The sequence below is a fragment of the Cavia porcellus genome, unplaced genomic scaffold (assembly GCF_034190915.1).
Source record: "Cavia porcellus strain 051 isolate PalLab524CR breed Dunkin Hartley unplaced genomic scaffold, mCavPor4.1 scaffold_3, whole genome shotgun sequence".
NCBI classification, from domain to species: Eukaryota; Metazoa; Chordata; class Mammalia; order Rodentia; family Caviidae; genus Cavia; species Cavia porcellus.
Genome location: NW_026947486.1, coordinates 11,393,243 through 11,410,910, shown reverse-complemented (window position 1 = coordinate 11,410,910; position 17,668 = coordinate 11,393,243). Strand labels below are relative to the sequence as shown.

General features: G+C 39.3%; 1 protein-coding gene across 7 annotated transcripts in view; it reads left to right on the top strand.

Annotated features, from left to right (window-relative positions):
- Med14 (mediator complex subunit 14) overlaps positions 1–17,668 on the top strand; it is a 190,947-nt gene that overhangs the window by 171,396 nt on the left and 1,883 nt on the right. For 5 of the 7 annotated variants that reach the window (XM_063245712.1, XM_063245709.1, XM_063245714.1 and 2 more), the window contains 8 exons: positions 3,500–3,611; positions 7,667–7,798; positions 10,348–10,530; positions 11,554–11,789; positions 12,736–12,915; positions 13,007–13,114; positions 15,873–15,998; positions 16,365–16,557. In XM_063245712.1, the coding sequence (XP_063101782.1) occupies positions 3,500–3,611; positions 7,667–7,798; positions 10,348–10,530; positions 11,554–11,789; positions 12,736–12,915; positions 13,007–13,114; positions 15,873–15,998; positions 16,365–16,557 (1,270 nt within the window). The remainder of the gene's footprint in view (positions 1–3,499; positions 3,612–7,666; positions 7,799–10,347; positions 10,531–11,553; positions 11,790–12,735; positions 12,916–13,006; positions 13,115–15,872; positions 15,999–16,364; positions 16,558–17,668) is intronic. The other 2 variants (XM_063245711.1, XM_063245710.1) reach the window with 2 other exon arrangements.

The window sequence follows — 17,668 nt, the reverse complement described above, 5'->3', positions numbered from 1 at the left end:
TTGGTTTAAAGAATAGCTCAGTGTTTCTCAAACACACTTGAGACAGAATGACTTGAAACAGCACTGTACAGAGAATTCACTTACCTGTTTTATTACAAACTGGCTGGCTGACTGCTTAGTGACTGCAACTTTCCACTGCTTATATACATACCAAGGGAAGGTTTTGTGGAAAGTGTACTGTTCTGGCAGTTATTTAGATTTCTTGTCTTCTCTCTTTACTTTCCTCCTTTTTGGCTTGGTTTTTTGAGACACAGTCCAGGCTGGCCTTGAGCTCACTATGTAGCCTACGCCGGCCTTGAACTCACAATTCTACCTCAGCCTTCTAAGCACTTGGATTATAGGCATGTGCCACTGTACCTGGCTTTGGGGCTTCAATTTTAAAATGTTTTTAAAAATTTTTTGTGGGGCTTCCCTGCTTAACCTTCATAAGAATACAGGAAAGCATGTGTAAAGTGCAGTCAAACCCCATGGAAATGTTGCTATGTAGCTAAGGTTTGTGACAGACATTGACTCCGGTGAGATGCTAGCTCTCTGAGAATGTTGGGCCACCATGGGAAAGAAGTACTTCAGCTTGGATTGTATGATTTTGCTGTGTCTGATGTGGAATGCTGGGGATAAACCACATCTTGAGGAAATAAGTGACTCGCATGAGCTGACTAGTTGACCATAGCCAAGCAGGGCCGGTGTTATATGGGGAACATATGAAAAATGTGATCTGTTGTTCTCCTCTGGCTCCAAATAAAGTCATGCATTAGCCGCTCTGCAAGTTTTTTGTTTGTTTTTGTCTTTGAAAAATCATAACCTGACACAGAAAGACTCTGTAGTACTCATTTATTCCATATTCTGCTTTTGATAAGGTGCTGTCTACCAGTAGCATTTCATACTGAGCACGAGATTTTTAGAAAATAGTTACAGGGTAGGGTAAAGGATCAAGAGTGGATAGGTTAGGGAAAAGTTAGAATAAACAGCTGGCACAGTGGTGTGCACCTGTAATCCCAGCACTGAGGGGACTGAGGTGGGAAGATCGCTTCAACTAAGGAAGTCAAGACCAGACTGGGCAGAATAGCAAGAGACCCCAGCTCAAAACGAAAGTTGGAATAATTTTTCATTTTGTGAAGATTTTAGAGTTTTTCTGCTTTTTCTTGTTCTAAATTTAACCTACAACTTGAACTTTTTTGTTAATTTCTTTTTTTTTTTTGGTACCGGGGATTGAACTCACGACCTCACATTTGCCAAGCAGGCACTTACGCTGCTGAGCTAAATCACCCAGCCCTTTTGTTAATTTCTAAATTGAAAAGTTTGACATTTAATACCAGTCGAAATTCTTTATAAAAAATACCAATGGCTGCAAGTTTTTGGTTAGTGGCCTTGGCTTTGGGAGAATCCAGCAAATGACTAAACAACTTTAGTTTTCAGTTCTTTTCTGTTTAACAGATACAGTAGCTAAACTCCAATTTGTAAACCGATAAACTCTTTGATAGTTGTAAGGGAAACATTCATAAAGAGTTTCATGTATATTTTACTTGATGTTAGCAGATTTTTCTTCTTTTATATAAAATGCATTTGTATTCCACAAGCTGGTCCATGAGAAAAGAATAGGAAGAAGCAGTAAGAGAAAAAAAAAAGACAAAACTGGACAACTTAGTTTTTGAAATGAGTGAAAGATTCAAGGCAGCTTCACAAAAGAGGATCTGCAAGTGACCAGAAAGTACAAAAGATGTTTAAACCTCATTTGGCATCATAGAAATACAAGTGAAATCACAGTGATAACACTCTACACACCACAAAAATTGACTTTAAGAAAAATAATTGAATGTTTCACATATACTAATGCATCACATATACCATAAAAATAAAAACAATGGATAATTCTTGCCAACATTTGGTATTAAGAACAAGTGAAACTCTCATTTACTGCCAGAAAGTTTGTAAAATAATTACCTTGTAGTAGTGTTTAGCAGTACACCAGAATGCTAAAACTCAACATTATGCATACTTGTGATTTAACAGTTACTCTTAGGCATATATGCAACAGGACTGCATCAAAAATCAAGAATTTTTATAGCAATATTATTTTCAAAAATTTTAAACTCAGTATCCAACAACTGTAGGATGAATGAATACATTGAAGCACATTCATACAATGGAATCTGTTAAAGAAATGGCAAAAATACCATTGTCACATACTACATACTAGATGAATTTCACTGAGATAATGTTCTACAAGAAAAGCCAGACAAACCAGGCGTGGTGGCACATGCCTGTAATCCCAGTACTCAGGAGGCTGAGGCAGGAGGATTGTTGTAAGTTCGAGACCAGTATGGCCTACAAAGTGAGCTCAAGGCTAGCCTGAACTCTCAGCATAGTGAGACTGTCTCAAAAAGACAAAAAACAAAAACCAAAAAAACCCTCAGACACCACCAAGATTACATTCGTTTATAGAAAATGCAAAAACAAGACTAAGGTTGGGTGGTGGAATTGGAATGCTACCTATCTTTTGGGGAAAGACCTGGAAGGTATAGAGGGTCTTCAATGTCTTGTGCTCTGGCATTTTAAAAAAATGCAACAAATGAGCCAGTCGTGGTGGTAATGCTCCTGTAATACCCGCACTTGGGAGACAGAGGTAAGCAGATTGTTACAAGTTCGAGACTAGCCTAGCCAGGGCTACAGAGTGAGCCCAAGGCTAGCCTGAATCGAGTAGTGAGACCCTGTCTCAGAAAGACAGGCACACACGCAAAATCAACAAACTACACATTTAATATTTGCATGTTTTACTACATAGGATCTGTATCAGTTTTCGAAAACTGACAAGGAAGGTAATTAGATTGTTCTTGGTTTTTTATCACGAAAGGTAAAGGTAAGGTGAATAGAGGTCAGGTTGAATTACTGTATGTAGTTTACTAAAACCTCTACAATACGAGATGCACTATTTTTACATACCATTGAGGGGGTAGGCCGGGGGAGACACTGCAAATTAAACTGACATGCCAGAAGTTGAAAGATAACACTATAATTTCAGAGATGTTAACATGTGGAGGGAAATGTTTTGAGATTGATGAAATGGTAGATAAATGCTGCAGATACATGAGTGGTGTGGTAGATAAAATGAACAGGATATACCTTGAGGGGTAGAAACTGTGATGTCGCAAGGTTGGGAATGAGGATGCTGCTGTTTGGAAAGTGTTTTGAAAATCAGTTTTTAAAGACTTAGCATATTTTAGGGCTTTGTTTTGGTTTTTTTGAGATAAGAGTCTCACCATGTAGGTAGCCCAAGCTGGCCTTGAACTCACAGCAGTCCTGCCTCAGCCTTCTAAGTGCCGGGACTGGAGGCATGTGCCACCATATCCTGCTATTTTGCACACTTGTGTATCTTGTATTTCCTTCTTGTGTGACTAGTAAAGTGTGTAAATGTTAATACTACAGCCATAATCAGGGAAAGTCACAATCTTCTACTGCCTGCAGTTGGCCATACACCAACATTTAATTTTCTTCTTTTCAGCCATTCCCAAAGCAGCCGGGAACATCAGGAGCTTATCCCCTTACTTCACCCCCTACATCATATCATAACACAGTTAATCAGTCTCCCTCTATGATGCATACGCAGTCTCCAGGTAAGATGTCTCTTGTCATACTCTTTTTTTTCTTTCTTTCTTTTTCTTTTTTTTTTTTTTTTTTTTTTTTTTTGGTACTGGGGATGGAACTCATGACCTTGTGCTTGCTAGGCGCTTATGCTGCTGAGCTAAATCCTCAGCCCCCGTATTCATCTTTTAAGTCTAAAATACACATGTGTGCATGCACATCAAGAAACACTGCGTGTGGCCTTGGGCTTCAGAGAGAATCCCCTTTCTAGACTATGGCTAGATAATTGCCATGTGTTCATTATAGCAGGATTGTGAAATCTGTACATGGTTTAGGAGTACTTTAAAAAGATTTGAGTTAAGATGAGGTATTGTCACCCAGAATCAAACTTGTACTAATCACAGCATAATCAGAAGATGATCTGTGTCAGAAGTTGACAGTCTTAGGCTCATAGGCCAAGTCCTGTATACCACCTGTTTTTGTAAGTAAATAAAATTTCATTGATATACAATCACACTTCATGTACAACTATGGCCACTTTCCTTCCATAACTGTCTCATTTAGGCTTTGATATATGAAGGATGGCTGTTTGCCAAGTCTCAGAGCCAGGCAGTGCACATCCTGTTTGTCCAAACAAATTGTCTTTGTCAGCAGCCCCATGAAGTATAGTGTAAAAGTGCTTGAGAATGGCAGTCTTTCCTTTTGACTCAGTGATTCAGTGGTATCTCTTCAGCATTTGATCTGTAGTAAGTACTGTGTGTGATGGGGATGCTTTGGGGAGCCAGATGCTGGCCCTGCTGGCCAGTGCTTGTGACCTAGCACCAGAGCGAGGAAGGTAGATAGCAGCTTTGTTTGAGTGGAGGTGAGGCACGACCTCTTGCCTGCTGGCACCTGTATTTCATCTGTTCTGTATCAGTAATGCTGCTGAGTATAATCATTTTTAAAGTTGCAGCATGAAAGATATACGTAATTTAGGATATAAACTAAAAGAAATGCAAGAATTTTTAAAAAGTACATGCGCAGTAAAATCCTCTTATTTAATATAAATGTTAGTTCAATCAACTAAAGAATGCATTACCATTTAAAGATGTAGCTTATTTATGAGAAAACAGAACAAACATAAAACTTTGACCTTTTAAAAGTGAAAAATCCAAAAAATGCATTTCTAATAAGTTTACATTTTGTAGAGCAGAATTTGCAGTGTATATTTTTGTCCATTATAAAATATAAAGTAATCATATATATGAAAAATTTATGACCAGCAGAATCTATTAATCTGTAGATAGGAGATAAAGGGACATCACTTGCTAACCAGCTCATATCATTTGTAAAATAGAAATAATAAAAAACATTTCACTTAGAGATATGAGAATTTAATGAAACAATTCACATAAAGTGTTAGCCTTGGGGAAAACATAGTATTTAGTCTGGGGCCTGGCACATGACACATTCCTGCTGGACCAGCCCCTTATGTACTGCCTGGTTTCCCAGACTGGGGAGTTTGACATCCAGCATGGCCCAGGCACTCAGTCCTGGCAGACTGCACCCCATCTGTGTGTCTTACCACTGGATTGCTCTACAAATTACTGAAGTACTGGGGCTTATTTTGTTTGTAAACAGATCTTTGTTTTAAATGTCTTTAAATTACCCCCCTTTTGTGGAGGGGGGAATGCATATTCTCTTGAAGTTCCTAGCTAAAAAATCTAAATCTGTAATGCCAAGCATGATGAGTGTTAGACAAAGAGTCACTGAAAAAGAGCATTTGGCCAAAGTCGGCCATCTTTCCAAAGGAGCTTTGTTTGTATTCTGCCCATCCTCCCATCACACAGCTTAAGCCGTGACTTAAATAGTCTCAGCTAGATGGGTTGGAGACAGACAGTAAGGTGTTTCATGCAGTTCCTGGGGCTAAAGGAGCCTGAGGTAAAGAAGTTGGTAGATTGTCCTTAATGGCCAGAGTATGGAGAGACAGGGCCCTGTTAGGAACTTTGCCCATTATTATGTGGGTAAAGGAAGCCATTGTTGGATTTTAGTAGAGCACCATAAAGGTTCAGTTTGCTAACACGGAGACAGGAGTGGAGGAGGGGTGGCTTCACAGGGGAAGCAGGCAGTTCTTCAATCTGTTGGTTGTGCAAGTCCCCAGGGACTTCTCAGTGAAGCCATCTGTGGCTCATCAGAGATAGTGGGACCACATATGAAGCCCTGGAAATTGTTGTCATACCTGGGGTCACTGAAGCCCGAGTAGATGGGCAACCTCAGCCCCAGCAAGTGTGGTATGGAAACAGCTATGGAGAACGTAGGCAGACAGAGAAATTCAACCCCAGGGGAGTGTGTCTCTAGGGTATGAGTTGAAATTGTTTTTGCATAAGAGGGAAGAAAAATAATTTTGAAAAAACTATAGTAGCAGACAGGTTTATCATTCTTAACTATGTGCCAAGCCCTTTTCTAAGTATTCTACTCATTTAATCCCCACAGCACATTTGCAGCATAGGTCCCGTTATCCCCATTTTATGGAGAAGTCATTTGTTCAGATCATACAGCGAAAAAAGTATAATGTGTAATGGTTAATGAAGTTGCTCAACATTTATTGAGTATAACACATTGCTTTAGGTATTATAGAACATAAAAATAATGACATTATGGCTGGGTGGGGTGGTGCACATTGTAATCCCAGCACTCTTGGAGGCTGAGGCAGGAGGATCACCATAAGTTCCAGGCCAGCTTGGGCTTCATAATGAGTTCAAGGCCAGCCTGATCTACACAGCAAGACCATCTCAATAACCAAATAAATGAGTTAATATGAAATTATGTAGTAGAGAATTTGATACCTGTTGCTAGCAAAAGATAGTGATAATGTAGCAAGAATATTAATGTTATATTTATTCTTAGTTTTGGTAGCCATAGTTGCCCCTTTCATAATCCTAAATTAAAACTAGCCTTATAGCTTTAAATACTAACTTTAAATTCATGTCTCCTAGTTTTTATATCTAACTGAGATGTGACCCCAGAACTTTAACCCTATATTTGCATATAGTATCAACCTGAAACTCATCCTGGCCAGAACTACCCCAGTTTGGTAAATGACAGTCCCTTCCTTCCTGTTATGTAGGGTAGAGCTTAAAGTCATGCTGAACTCCTTTTTCTCTGCACTTGGAATATTGTGGCCACCTCTCACTTCTAAGCTTCTGCTCCACACTCTCCGCCGGCCTCCCACTCATTCAGGGTAAACCAAAGTCCTTAGTGGTCTGCAAGTGCCCTGGCGGTCTTGAATCTGCCCCCAGACTTCCTGATGTCGTATCTTCCTGGGCTTCCTTTCTCACTGCCCTGGCACACCAGCCTCCCTGTTCTGCATCACCACTGCCTCCTCCAGCCCATTTGCGTTAGCTATTCTGTTTGTGTGGAATATCTTACCTTGGATAACCTCATGCCTTATCCTGCAACTTTTTTCCTGTCCAGCTTATGTCTTTTGGTGGGGATTGATATTACGGATTTGAATCTAGGTCCTTCACACTGAGCTATATCCCCAGAGTTTTTTTTTTTTCTTTTTAAATTTTGAGACGAGTTCTACTAAGTTGCCCAGCCTTCTGCACATGTCCTCTTCTTAAAGAGGTTTTCTTGGATTGCTTTATATTAAGAATAATACCTTCCTCCAGTACTATTTAAAATTGCCTCTTAGCTTGCTCTAGTTTACTCCATAGCACTAAACATTATGTGACAGATTTGTCTTTCTTATTTTACTAGAATATAAGCTCCATGAGAGCAGGAATTTTTTCTCTTGTTAACTGCTGCATCCTCAGTGCCTAGAACAATGCTTGGCATGAAGTTGATATTCATTCCTATTTATTCAATGAGTGAGTAAAAAGTACACTGGATTTTTTAAAAATTATTTAGTCAACTTAAGAACTAGAATTTGGGCCCATAGAATTGAGCTCTTTTTCAGTAATGAACTCTTTCCAGTTTTTCTTTCTGCTATTTATGGGAGCTTTACTACTTGTTTCTTGAGGCTCTCGGGAGATTTTTAATTTGGGGTCCTCGGACAGGACATAATATGTGTCCTGTAAGGTCATCTATAATTATTTTCCTTTATTAGGAAATCTGCATGCTGCCAGCTCCCCCAGTGGGGCTTTGAGAGCCCCATCACCAGCGTCATTTGTTCCAACTCCTCCCCCATCCTCGCATGGAATCTCAATAGGACCAGGGGCCAGTTTTGCTAGTCCACATGGTGAGTCCATACATGGAAACTACAATAGCATAAGAGCTTGATGTGAAAATATTTTTTGTTTAATAAGCTTCTTATTGCAAAATTAGTATTTATTTGTTTGCTTACGAAATAGCAAAAGTATTGTTTGCACAAAAAGAGTAACTTTTCTTGATCACACCACATGAGTGATGAGTGGTCGGGTCTGTCCCTGCTTGATCTGTCTCTCTTTCTCTATCTTTCCCCCTCACTCTGCCTTGTTTGCCCTGCCCGTCTGCCAGCCTGTCCACCTTGTGTGGCTCTTGCTGCCTGCTATCTACCCATGGGCTGTCTTCACTAGCACGCATCAACCCCCACCTTCCCCTAGGAACTGTATTGTTTCCTGAATTTTAAAGCTTTTAACTCATTCTAGTTTTAATGGATTCAAGAATAGAAGTGGTAGTCAGTGAAATGTTTCTTTTTTATTGTGCCAACTGCCTAGTTCCTCTTTCCAGAGGCATTTTGCATTGCTAGTTTCCAGTATATTCTTGCAGAACTGTTTCATATACACAAACAAATACACATGCCTTTTTAAATATATATGGCAGCATATTATACAGAGAGTCTGGTGTCTTACTTTTTTACATGACATATTATGAGTACCAGAGCTGGGCATGGTGGCACATGCCTTTAATCTTAGCACTTGGGAGGCTAAAGCAAGAGATCACCATGAATTTGAGGCTATCCTGGGCTACAAGGCAGTTGAAGGCCAGCCTGAACTGCATAGCAAACCCTGTCTCAGACACACAAAAAAAGACAAAAGAATTATACATACATATGTGTGTATACACATATAATATCATGAATACCAGCCCATATCAGAACATAAAGAGTTTCCTGTTTTTAAGCTGTATATAGCAATAGTTTTATTATTAACACAAGTGGGAATATTTGTTAGTAAAAACTGTCATTCTACTACATGATTTAGTGTTTTCTCTTGCCTAGACATAGCATAATTTAGTTGCTTTCTTGTATTACATGTTTCAAATGTTTCCAATTAAAAATGGTGTCATTTCTGTTCACATCCATGATTATTTCCTTAGGAAAATTCCTAGAAATGGAATTATGGTCTCAGCAGGTTTGAGAAATTCTAAAACTTTTGAAACATTGCAAATTGCTCACCTGAAAGGTTTTACCAGTTTCCTATAACATTATAAGAGAATATCTATTGTGTTGATCATTGCCACCTCAAGGTATTAAGATTTTTTTAAAGTCTTGGCTATTTTGATACATAAAGAATGGCATCCTACTATGGAGTATGTGTTTCTTTGGTTAGTAGTGGAATTAAACCTTTTTAAATGTACATTGGCTACTGAGCATTGTGCTCATGCCTATAATCTCAGCACTCTGGAAAGCTGAGGCAAGAGGGTCACAGTGATTTCTAGGCCAGCCTGTACTAGATAGTGAGACCCTGTCAAAAACAAAACAACAAAAACCCAAGCCAGGTGTGGTTGTAATTCTAGCGCTTGGGAGGATGAGGCAGGAGGATTGCCATGAGTTTGAGCCAGTCTGGACTATATAGTGAGCTCAAGACCAGCCTGAACTACACAGTGAGACCCTGTCTCAAAAAAAAAGGGGGGGGGGCTGGGGATTTAGCTCAGCGGCATAAGCGCCTGCTTTGCAAGGAGGCAGTCGTGAGTTCGATCCCTGGTACGGATAAAAACGAAAAAGACAAAAAAAAAAAAACCAGAACAACCCCTCCCCCCCCAACCAAAAGTACATTGGTCTTTATGGTTTCTTATTTTATGCCTACTAACTTATATACAGCACTTTGCTTATTGTCTTGTGTTTTTCTTTGTATAAGAAAAGTAAAGACCATTTACTCACTAGTATATATGGTAGAAGTATTTTCTCAGTTTGTAATTTGGTGATAAAGGGACATAAATATTACATATAATTTTTTTAGGATGAAGTTTAAATATCAGAATTGTTCAGGAAGTCATTGCTTTCAAACTTGATTCTTGGTTCATTTCTTAGCACGGCCTTTACTAAATAAAGAAAATGGAAAGTTTCCTTTTCTTTGTCTTTCTCTGAGTAGACCAAAAATATAATGTCAGAGTTCATTTAAAAATACAATATTTCTGTCCCTAAAGAAGCTTTGAGTCAGGTGTGGTGGTACACATGTGTAATCCCAGCAGTCGAGGAGGCTGAGGCAGGAGGATCGCTGCCAGGCTGGACTACATACTGAGTTCAAGGCCAGCCTGAACTACATAGTGAAAGCCTGTCTCAGAAAGAAAGAAACTAACTAACTTTGAAATCGGTTACTGTTTTCAAGCATATAGTGGCATAAACATGTAGAAAATTGTGCCAAGGTAAATTTTATCCTTTCGTTTTTCTAGTTCTTGTATTCAGTTAAAAAGTAGAAAAAAATATATGAAATAGAGATTCAGGTATAACAGGTTAAGAAACTTCAAGCTTTACTGAAATATTGTCTTAAAAAATAAACCACCATTTAATGGCTGAATACTGACAAATAATTTTCAGTTATTAAAATAAAAGCTTTGAGAACCATGTGTTTATTTATTTTTTTTTAGGAACGCTTGATCCTAGTTCCCCTTATACTATGGTGTCACCAAGTGGACGAGCAGGGAACTGGCCAGGGTCTCCTCAAGTGTCAGGCCCCTCACCAGCCACACGTTTGCCAGGAATGTCACCAGCCAACCCATCACTACATTCTCCAGTTCCAGATGCTTCTCATTCCCCTCGAGCTGGGACAAGTAAGTGTCATCCACATTTTTATGTTCTTAGTATAACAAATGACCTATTACTTTGTTTATTTGTTAGACAGCCTCTTGGTATGTAGTTCAGGCTGTCCTTGAACTTGCTATGTAGCCCATGCTGGCCTTGAACTCGAGGCAATCCTCCTGCCTCAGCTTCCTGAGCGCTGGGATTACAGGCATGCTCCATCACCATGCCCAGAAAATAACCTATTTTATCCCATCCTCACATTTGAAAGTCACTTTGACATTTGAAAGTTAGTCATTAATTAACAGTAGTTATTTGCAAAGTCATGCATCATATACGAAAGGGAGATATCTCCTGAAGTTGTATGAAGTATGTCCCAGTACCTCTCCCATGACCGCTAAGTTGACGCTCCCATATTGGATTATAAAAGATACCTAAAGTGACAAGGTTATGCAAATTAACAAAGAAGACAAGACTGGTACTTTTGTTAGCTTTGGCTATATAACTCAGTGCTTAAAACAACAATCAAATGTTAGCTCATGGTTCTGCAGTTTGGCACCCTCTGCTGGCCTCACTTGTGTGTGAGTGGCCAGTTTCTGAGTTGGCTAGGGACTGGATTGCCTAAGACAGCTTCACCTATCTGCTTTTGTCTGCTCTCTGTGGTCTCATACTTGATTCCAGGCTTGTTCATGTGGTTGGACAAAGTTCCGAGAGAGCGAGTAGAAGTTTAGGTTTACTGTTAGCTCAATGTCACTTCTACCATGTTCTGTTAGCCAAAAGTAAACGAGAGGCCTGCAGGATTCCAGGTGAATGAATAGACCCCATCCCTTGAAGGATTTCCTGTAGTCACTTGCAAGGGGCCTGGATAAAAGAGGAAGAAGAATTGTGGCTGTTTTTGCTAACGGGAAGTTTTAATATATTATTGCTACACCAAAAGGAGTAACTGAAATAGTGCAGATTGATTTAGAATACCAACTGTTTCTAAGAAAGTAAAATAGGAAACAATGAGACAGTACATATTTGTAAATGCAGTAACATGTTTTCCTTCCTCAAAGGTTCCCAAACAATGCCAACAAACATGCCTCCACCTCGAAAACTACCTCAGCGCTCTTGGGCGGCATCCATACCAACCATCCTCACTCACAGTGCCTTGAACATTTTATTGCTGCCCTCGCCAACGCCCGGCCTTGTGCCTGGCCTGGCAGGGAGTTACCTTTGTTCCCCACTTGAGAGGTTCCTTGGATCTGTCATCATGAGACGACACCTTCAAAGAATTATTCAACAGGAAACGGTATGGGTACCTCGTGAGCTTCCTAGTGGTGATTATCAAAGGCAGAATGCTGAGTTGTCCTATAGAATAGGCTCCGAACTAGAGTGACACTCTCATCCCCATCAACCAGCTGGTTACAATTAGATTTTCCTTCCTGCTCTAGCACTAAAAATAGATGCCACTATTTCCTTTGCATTCTTAGGTTAACATTTTTGCATTTTGTAGTCTGCTATGCTGTGGCTTCCATGTTGCATGACTAACGTGGACCTAAAACAGTAGCATCTGAATAACCATTTGCCTTTACAGGCAGGCTGCCTTCAAATCTGAGTGTCTGTTAAAGTAAAATTATTCACAATTGCAGGGATGAAAACTCCCTTTTAAATACATGAACAATTGAATTTTATTTCAAACCCTTACAGAAAAAGACATCTCACCATCCTATAGTGATGTGGTTGGGAAATAATGTAAGGCCATCTCACCTGAAAATAGGCACTTTTGAGGGAAAATTTCTTCACCTTTCTGATAATGGTATCTATCTATTAGCAATTATGAGAATTTGAGTTATTTAGTATAAAGTCCTTAATATAATGTCCTGCCACTTGGTTCACATTAATTATTTATAATAATTATTATCAATATAATGTAATAATGAGGTAGTCAAAGTGGTAAATGTTTAAAATATCCACTCCACATTTGGCACAAAGCCATTCTGCAACTTTGGTATTCAGATTTGAGAGGAAGAATTAAAAGTTTTAGCATAAGCTGAATAAATGAACATTGAAACCGTATTAATCATCTCACTGATGATCAGCTCTGCCACTTACAATCTGTGTCTGCTTTCAGGTCTTTGGACCTCATTTTACTCACCTGTATCAACTAAGTTGTTTTCCTTTTAAAATAATTCTCTGTCACATACTCATTTTCTTTTGTCTTACGTGTTAACTCGAAACGTCCTTCTTATTTGCAGCTGCAGCTGATAAATTCCAATGAACCTGGAGTGATCATGTTTAAAACTGATGCACTAAAATGCAGAGTAGCCCTTAGTCCCAAAACCAACCAGACCCTTCAGCTAAAAGTGACACCTGAAAATGCAGGACAGTGGAAACCTGATGAGCTTCAAGTTTTGGAGAAATTCTTTGAAACAAGAGTATGTGTATAATAATGCATGGTTTATTATATTTAGTGAAACAGGGAAGTCAAGGTAAATGAAGAATAACTGTTCTTATTTATCTCCACAGGTTGCAGGACCACCGTTTAAAGCCAATACATTAATAGCCTTCACGAAACTGTTAGGAGCACCCACACACATCCTCAGGGACTGTGTGCATATTATGAAGTTAGAGCTGGTAAGTTCTAGGGGAACATGCATTTTTCTTACAAGGTCTGTGTGGGGAAATTGACACTGGGTGGGAGCAATGTTTCTTAGTTTTCACTCTTCCTGTGCTTCCATTTTTCTCTTAAATTCTGAATTTTTAACTTAAGTTTTATTTATCCTTAACTAGTTGAGACAATTCCATCCAGAGCAATATGATATAATGAGAAATTCCTCATCTATCTGTACGCAGCCAGCTTCTGTCCAACCAGAGTTCGCAGTGGCTTGCCTGTCTTTACAGAGGATCTGTTCTTGAAAGCCAGTGTTTCACTCAAATGCACTTGCTTTTAATGAAATGATAACATTTTACACATTGTGTTTTGTACTTTTTCATTATGTAATCTTTTATACACACACACACACACACACACACATACATACATATACTTTTTTTTTTTGGCTTTTTGAGATAGGGCTTTGCTATGTAGTTCAGGCTGGTTTGAGCTTACTTTGTAGGTTAGGTTGGTCTTAAATTTGCAGTGATCCTCCTGCCTCAACCTCCCAAATGTTGAGATTACAGGCATATGCCACCACACCCAGCAATGTTACAAAAAAAAATTTTTTTTTGGTCTCTTTGAGACAGGGTCTTACTATGCAATTCAGGCTGGCCTTGAGCTCACTTTATATCCCAGGCTGGTCTCGCTGGGATTAGAGGTGTGTGCCATCACGCCTGGCTCAGTGTTACAATTTTTAAAATCTGATTCCTCACCTTTGTTGTCATAGACACTGCGTTAATATCAAAGTGCTTAGTCACAGACAGCAGATGCTGCAGGGCCAGCAGTCACCTCTTGGTTCATATACCCATCATTCCAGTCTCTGTCTCCCCATGTCTCTGCCTGTATCTCTTTTTGTTTTACAAATAACAGCAGCCATACTGAATTAGAATTCATCCTCATGATCTCATCCCAATTACATCTGCAAAGACTCTGTTGTCTAGTAAGGTACTGGGAATTAGGACTTCACATCGTTTTCAGGCAGTTAATTCAACCCATAATAGCATTCAGAAAGATGTTTCTCACCTCTAAATATTTGTTAGTGTTTGTGGCGGAAGGCTGTTGAGGTTGACTTTGTATTTAAAATGGAGGAGCATGTTGCTTAGTTTACTGAACGGGTCTTGGGAGATCTTTCCCTATCAGTACATAAAGTAGGTCCTTGTGTTTTTCTCTCTGAACAAAGCTTATATTTCTTATATGAATTTATTAAAATGGTGAAGCCATCTTCTCTTGTTGATTTTGGAGGTAGGTTTCTAATCTTTTACTGTTACAAACAGGGCCACAGTAAAGAGCCTTTTTGCAGATGTGCCTATATATCTGTAGGGTCCATTTTTAGACTTGGTAGATGGGCCAAGGCATGCTTATCATTTTGACAAATACTACCAAATTATTCTCCATGGAGATCAGGCCACTAGCAGGTTATAAGAGTATCTCCTTGTAAATAGCTGTATCCGTCTTTAGATTTTAAGTCTTTCTCTTACTGATTTGTAGGCCCTCGGTGCATATTATATAAGTTAGCTCCTTGGGATATTACTTGCACTTTATAAAGGTTATTTTATTTATTTAATTATTTTGCTGTGTTGGGGGTGGAACCAAGGACCTTGTACATGCCAAGCATGTATTCTACCACTGAGCTACACCGCATAGCCCTGTTGTATTTTTTCTTAATTTTACATTTGTACTTCCAGTAGTTTTAACAATTTTTTTTTTTTTTTTTGGTGCTGGAAATTGAACTCACAACTGCACTTGCAAGGAAGGCGCTTACACTGCTGAGCTAAATCCCCAGCCCAACAATTTTGTTTTTTGAGACAGGCTCTCACTATGTAGTTCAGGCTGATCTTGAACTCCCTTTGTAGCACAGACTGAGTTCAATCTCATGGTGATGCTCCTGCCTCAGCCTCCTGAGTACTGGGATTACAGGCATGTGCCACCATACCCAGTGGTTTAACTGTTTCTTAACAATTATATAAATGGAATGCAGGTGGTAACTGATTATCATTTTTCAGTCTTACAGTAGTACTTTGATTTTCATACTTCTAGTGTTTCTTCAAGTAACCCCAGTACACTACTGCTGCTTTTAGTTGGTTTTTTACTATGGAGGAAGCAATGTTCTTTCACTAAGAACCTCAGCATTTGGCATCTGATCTGATGGGCTATAGCAAACATTGTGTCAGAAAGAAGTCGTTTGATTTTTTAAAGGAGTGAATATTTACGTGTCTAAAGCACTGGTGGAGATAATTGAAACTCATTAACACAGTTTGAGTAGCTTAGGGAAGGAGTTGAAGAAGGACTGGAAAGTCTAGATTAACCAGTTAAGAAAGCCCTGTTGCTAGGCGTCCTCAATCTTCAGTGCTGGAGAATAGAGGAGAGGGGGAGAAGGTGTCACTGAATATCACTGAACATTTGTGAGCTTGATGTAACTAACAGTGTGTAAGGGTGGCCTGGACAGGCAACCGCTAGAAGGGACTGTGAAGGACCCAAGGGAGAAGTAATGGAGCCCTGCGCTTGGTGGCCTCTGAAAATAAAAGAAGGAATAGGTGGCAGAGCCACTGCAGAAGCTCAATCCACAGGTCTTTGAGTTAATGAAGTAGAGGAAGGAAGTGGAACATATTACATAAATTCAGTGTTGACTTTCAGTTACTTTATGTATATATTTTTTTGGAAAAAATGACTTTCATTACGTTGTGTTAGTAATTAGGTATAAGATGAAATTCTGTTTTGCTTTTTTCACCGAAACAGTTCCCTGACCAGGCAACACAGCTGAAATGGAACGTTCAGTTTTGCCTGACGATCCCTCCCAGCGCGCCACCAATCGCACCTCCTGGGACGCCTGCTGTGGTGCTGAAATCCAAAATGCTATTTTTTGTAAGTACCATCCGGCATCTGTGTATGCACAGAGTATCTGAGGAAAAAGCCACATGAGGGAAATAGAGCAGCATTTGGATAACTGCGCAAATTATTCATTGCTGCCAAATACAGGCCCAGATTCCTTAAGTTTAGACTGCATGGGATCTTGCTTCCTTTAGCAATAATAGAAATGTATTGAACTAAGAAACGGTGGCACAGTTGCATTTGAACTGTACTGTGTAGTTCTTTGTCACTTTTTTTGTCATTTTTAATTTTCTTTTGCTTGTTGAATCAACCTGAAAGTACAGTAAATTGTAGCACCTTTGACAAATATAGACAGATATTTTATTTTCTTGCATTTCTTTTCTCTTTGTGTGTCTGCAGCTTCAACTAACTCAGAAAACATCGGTCCCTCCCCAAGAACCTGTTAGTATTATAGTTCCCATCATTTATGACATGGCTTCAGGTACAACCCAGCAGGCAGACATTCCCAGACAGCAGAACTCTTCTGTTGCTGCCCCCATGATGGTCAGCAGCATTCTGAAGAGGTTTGCAGAGATGAATCCGCCACGACAAGGTACATGACCAGTAGACAATGTTTTATTACATATATGTTATAAAGTTCTTTTGAAAAACACCTCCTATTCTCTTCTCCCCCTCCCCACATCCCCTACCCTAATAACAGAGCTCTGGTTGCCGTGGCCCTCTTAATGTCTGCCTGTCTCTTTCTTCCTTTCTCACTGGTTCTTCATTTTTGTCCATTTCTCTGCTGCCTGGACTTTATTTTTGTTAGTGATTTACTATTGGGACTGACCCAGTTGCTAATGCCAGAAGCTTGTATTTATAGCACACATTGATTGCCACAAAGCCCTAGGTTAGGATGATAGAATTTTCCATGGCTGTGAATTCCTGCCCTACCATCAGTACCTGCCACTCTGTACATCTCAAAAGTTGAAATGCATGTTGGTTTCTCATATTTCATGGTTCAGTCATGAATAGAATACTTATCATTAAAATTTCTGTATCTTCTAAATGTTTTGTGAAGAATAAAAGCTGATACAAATGGCATCACTGCTTTTTGGGCTTCTTATATAAGTGTCAGGCGGGTGCAAGTGAAACTTTTCACCAAGTGCACAATGAATGAAGCTCTCAAACTGAACATTTCCCAGGAAACCAGAGTGCTTCCAGAAAGATAAACGAAGTCCCTTTGCTACTGGAGTAGCGTACACTTAACCATGTAACTCCTGGCAGTGCTAAGTTTGGGGTTACAAAATAAAGCTCACCCAAGAGAACTTTTCTTCCATTTTTCTCATTTCTAATATTAAGAAAATTTAAATTAAATTTTTGCTGATTTCTACCATTAAGGAAGTCCTCTTTTTGTTTAGAAAAGGTTTGATAACAGAATTATGGTAAACGAGGGAAAGTTGTTCTCTGAAACATTTTTAGGTACCACAGTGTCAAAGTTTTAGGAGTCATGAGAGAATTGGTTATTTAAGCTGTTTGCTTCTCCATACTGTACATAAGCAGTTTCTCACTAGTTTATAAGGAATACGCTGGGCAGTAGAGAACAGTATGCTTCTTTTGTTGTGATACTTCTACTTCTTACAATTTTCTGCTTTCATCCTTTGACTTCTCTCTTCTTTCAGCTAAAAGTAGGTCCTCAAAAATCAAAGTTTAAAGCTATCAGA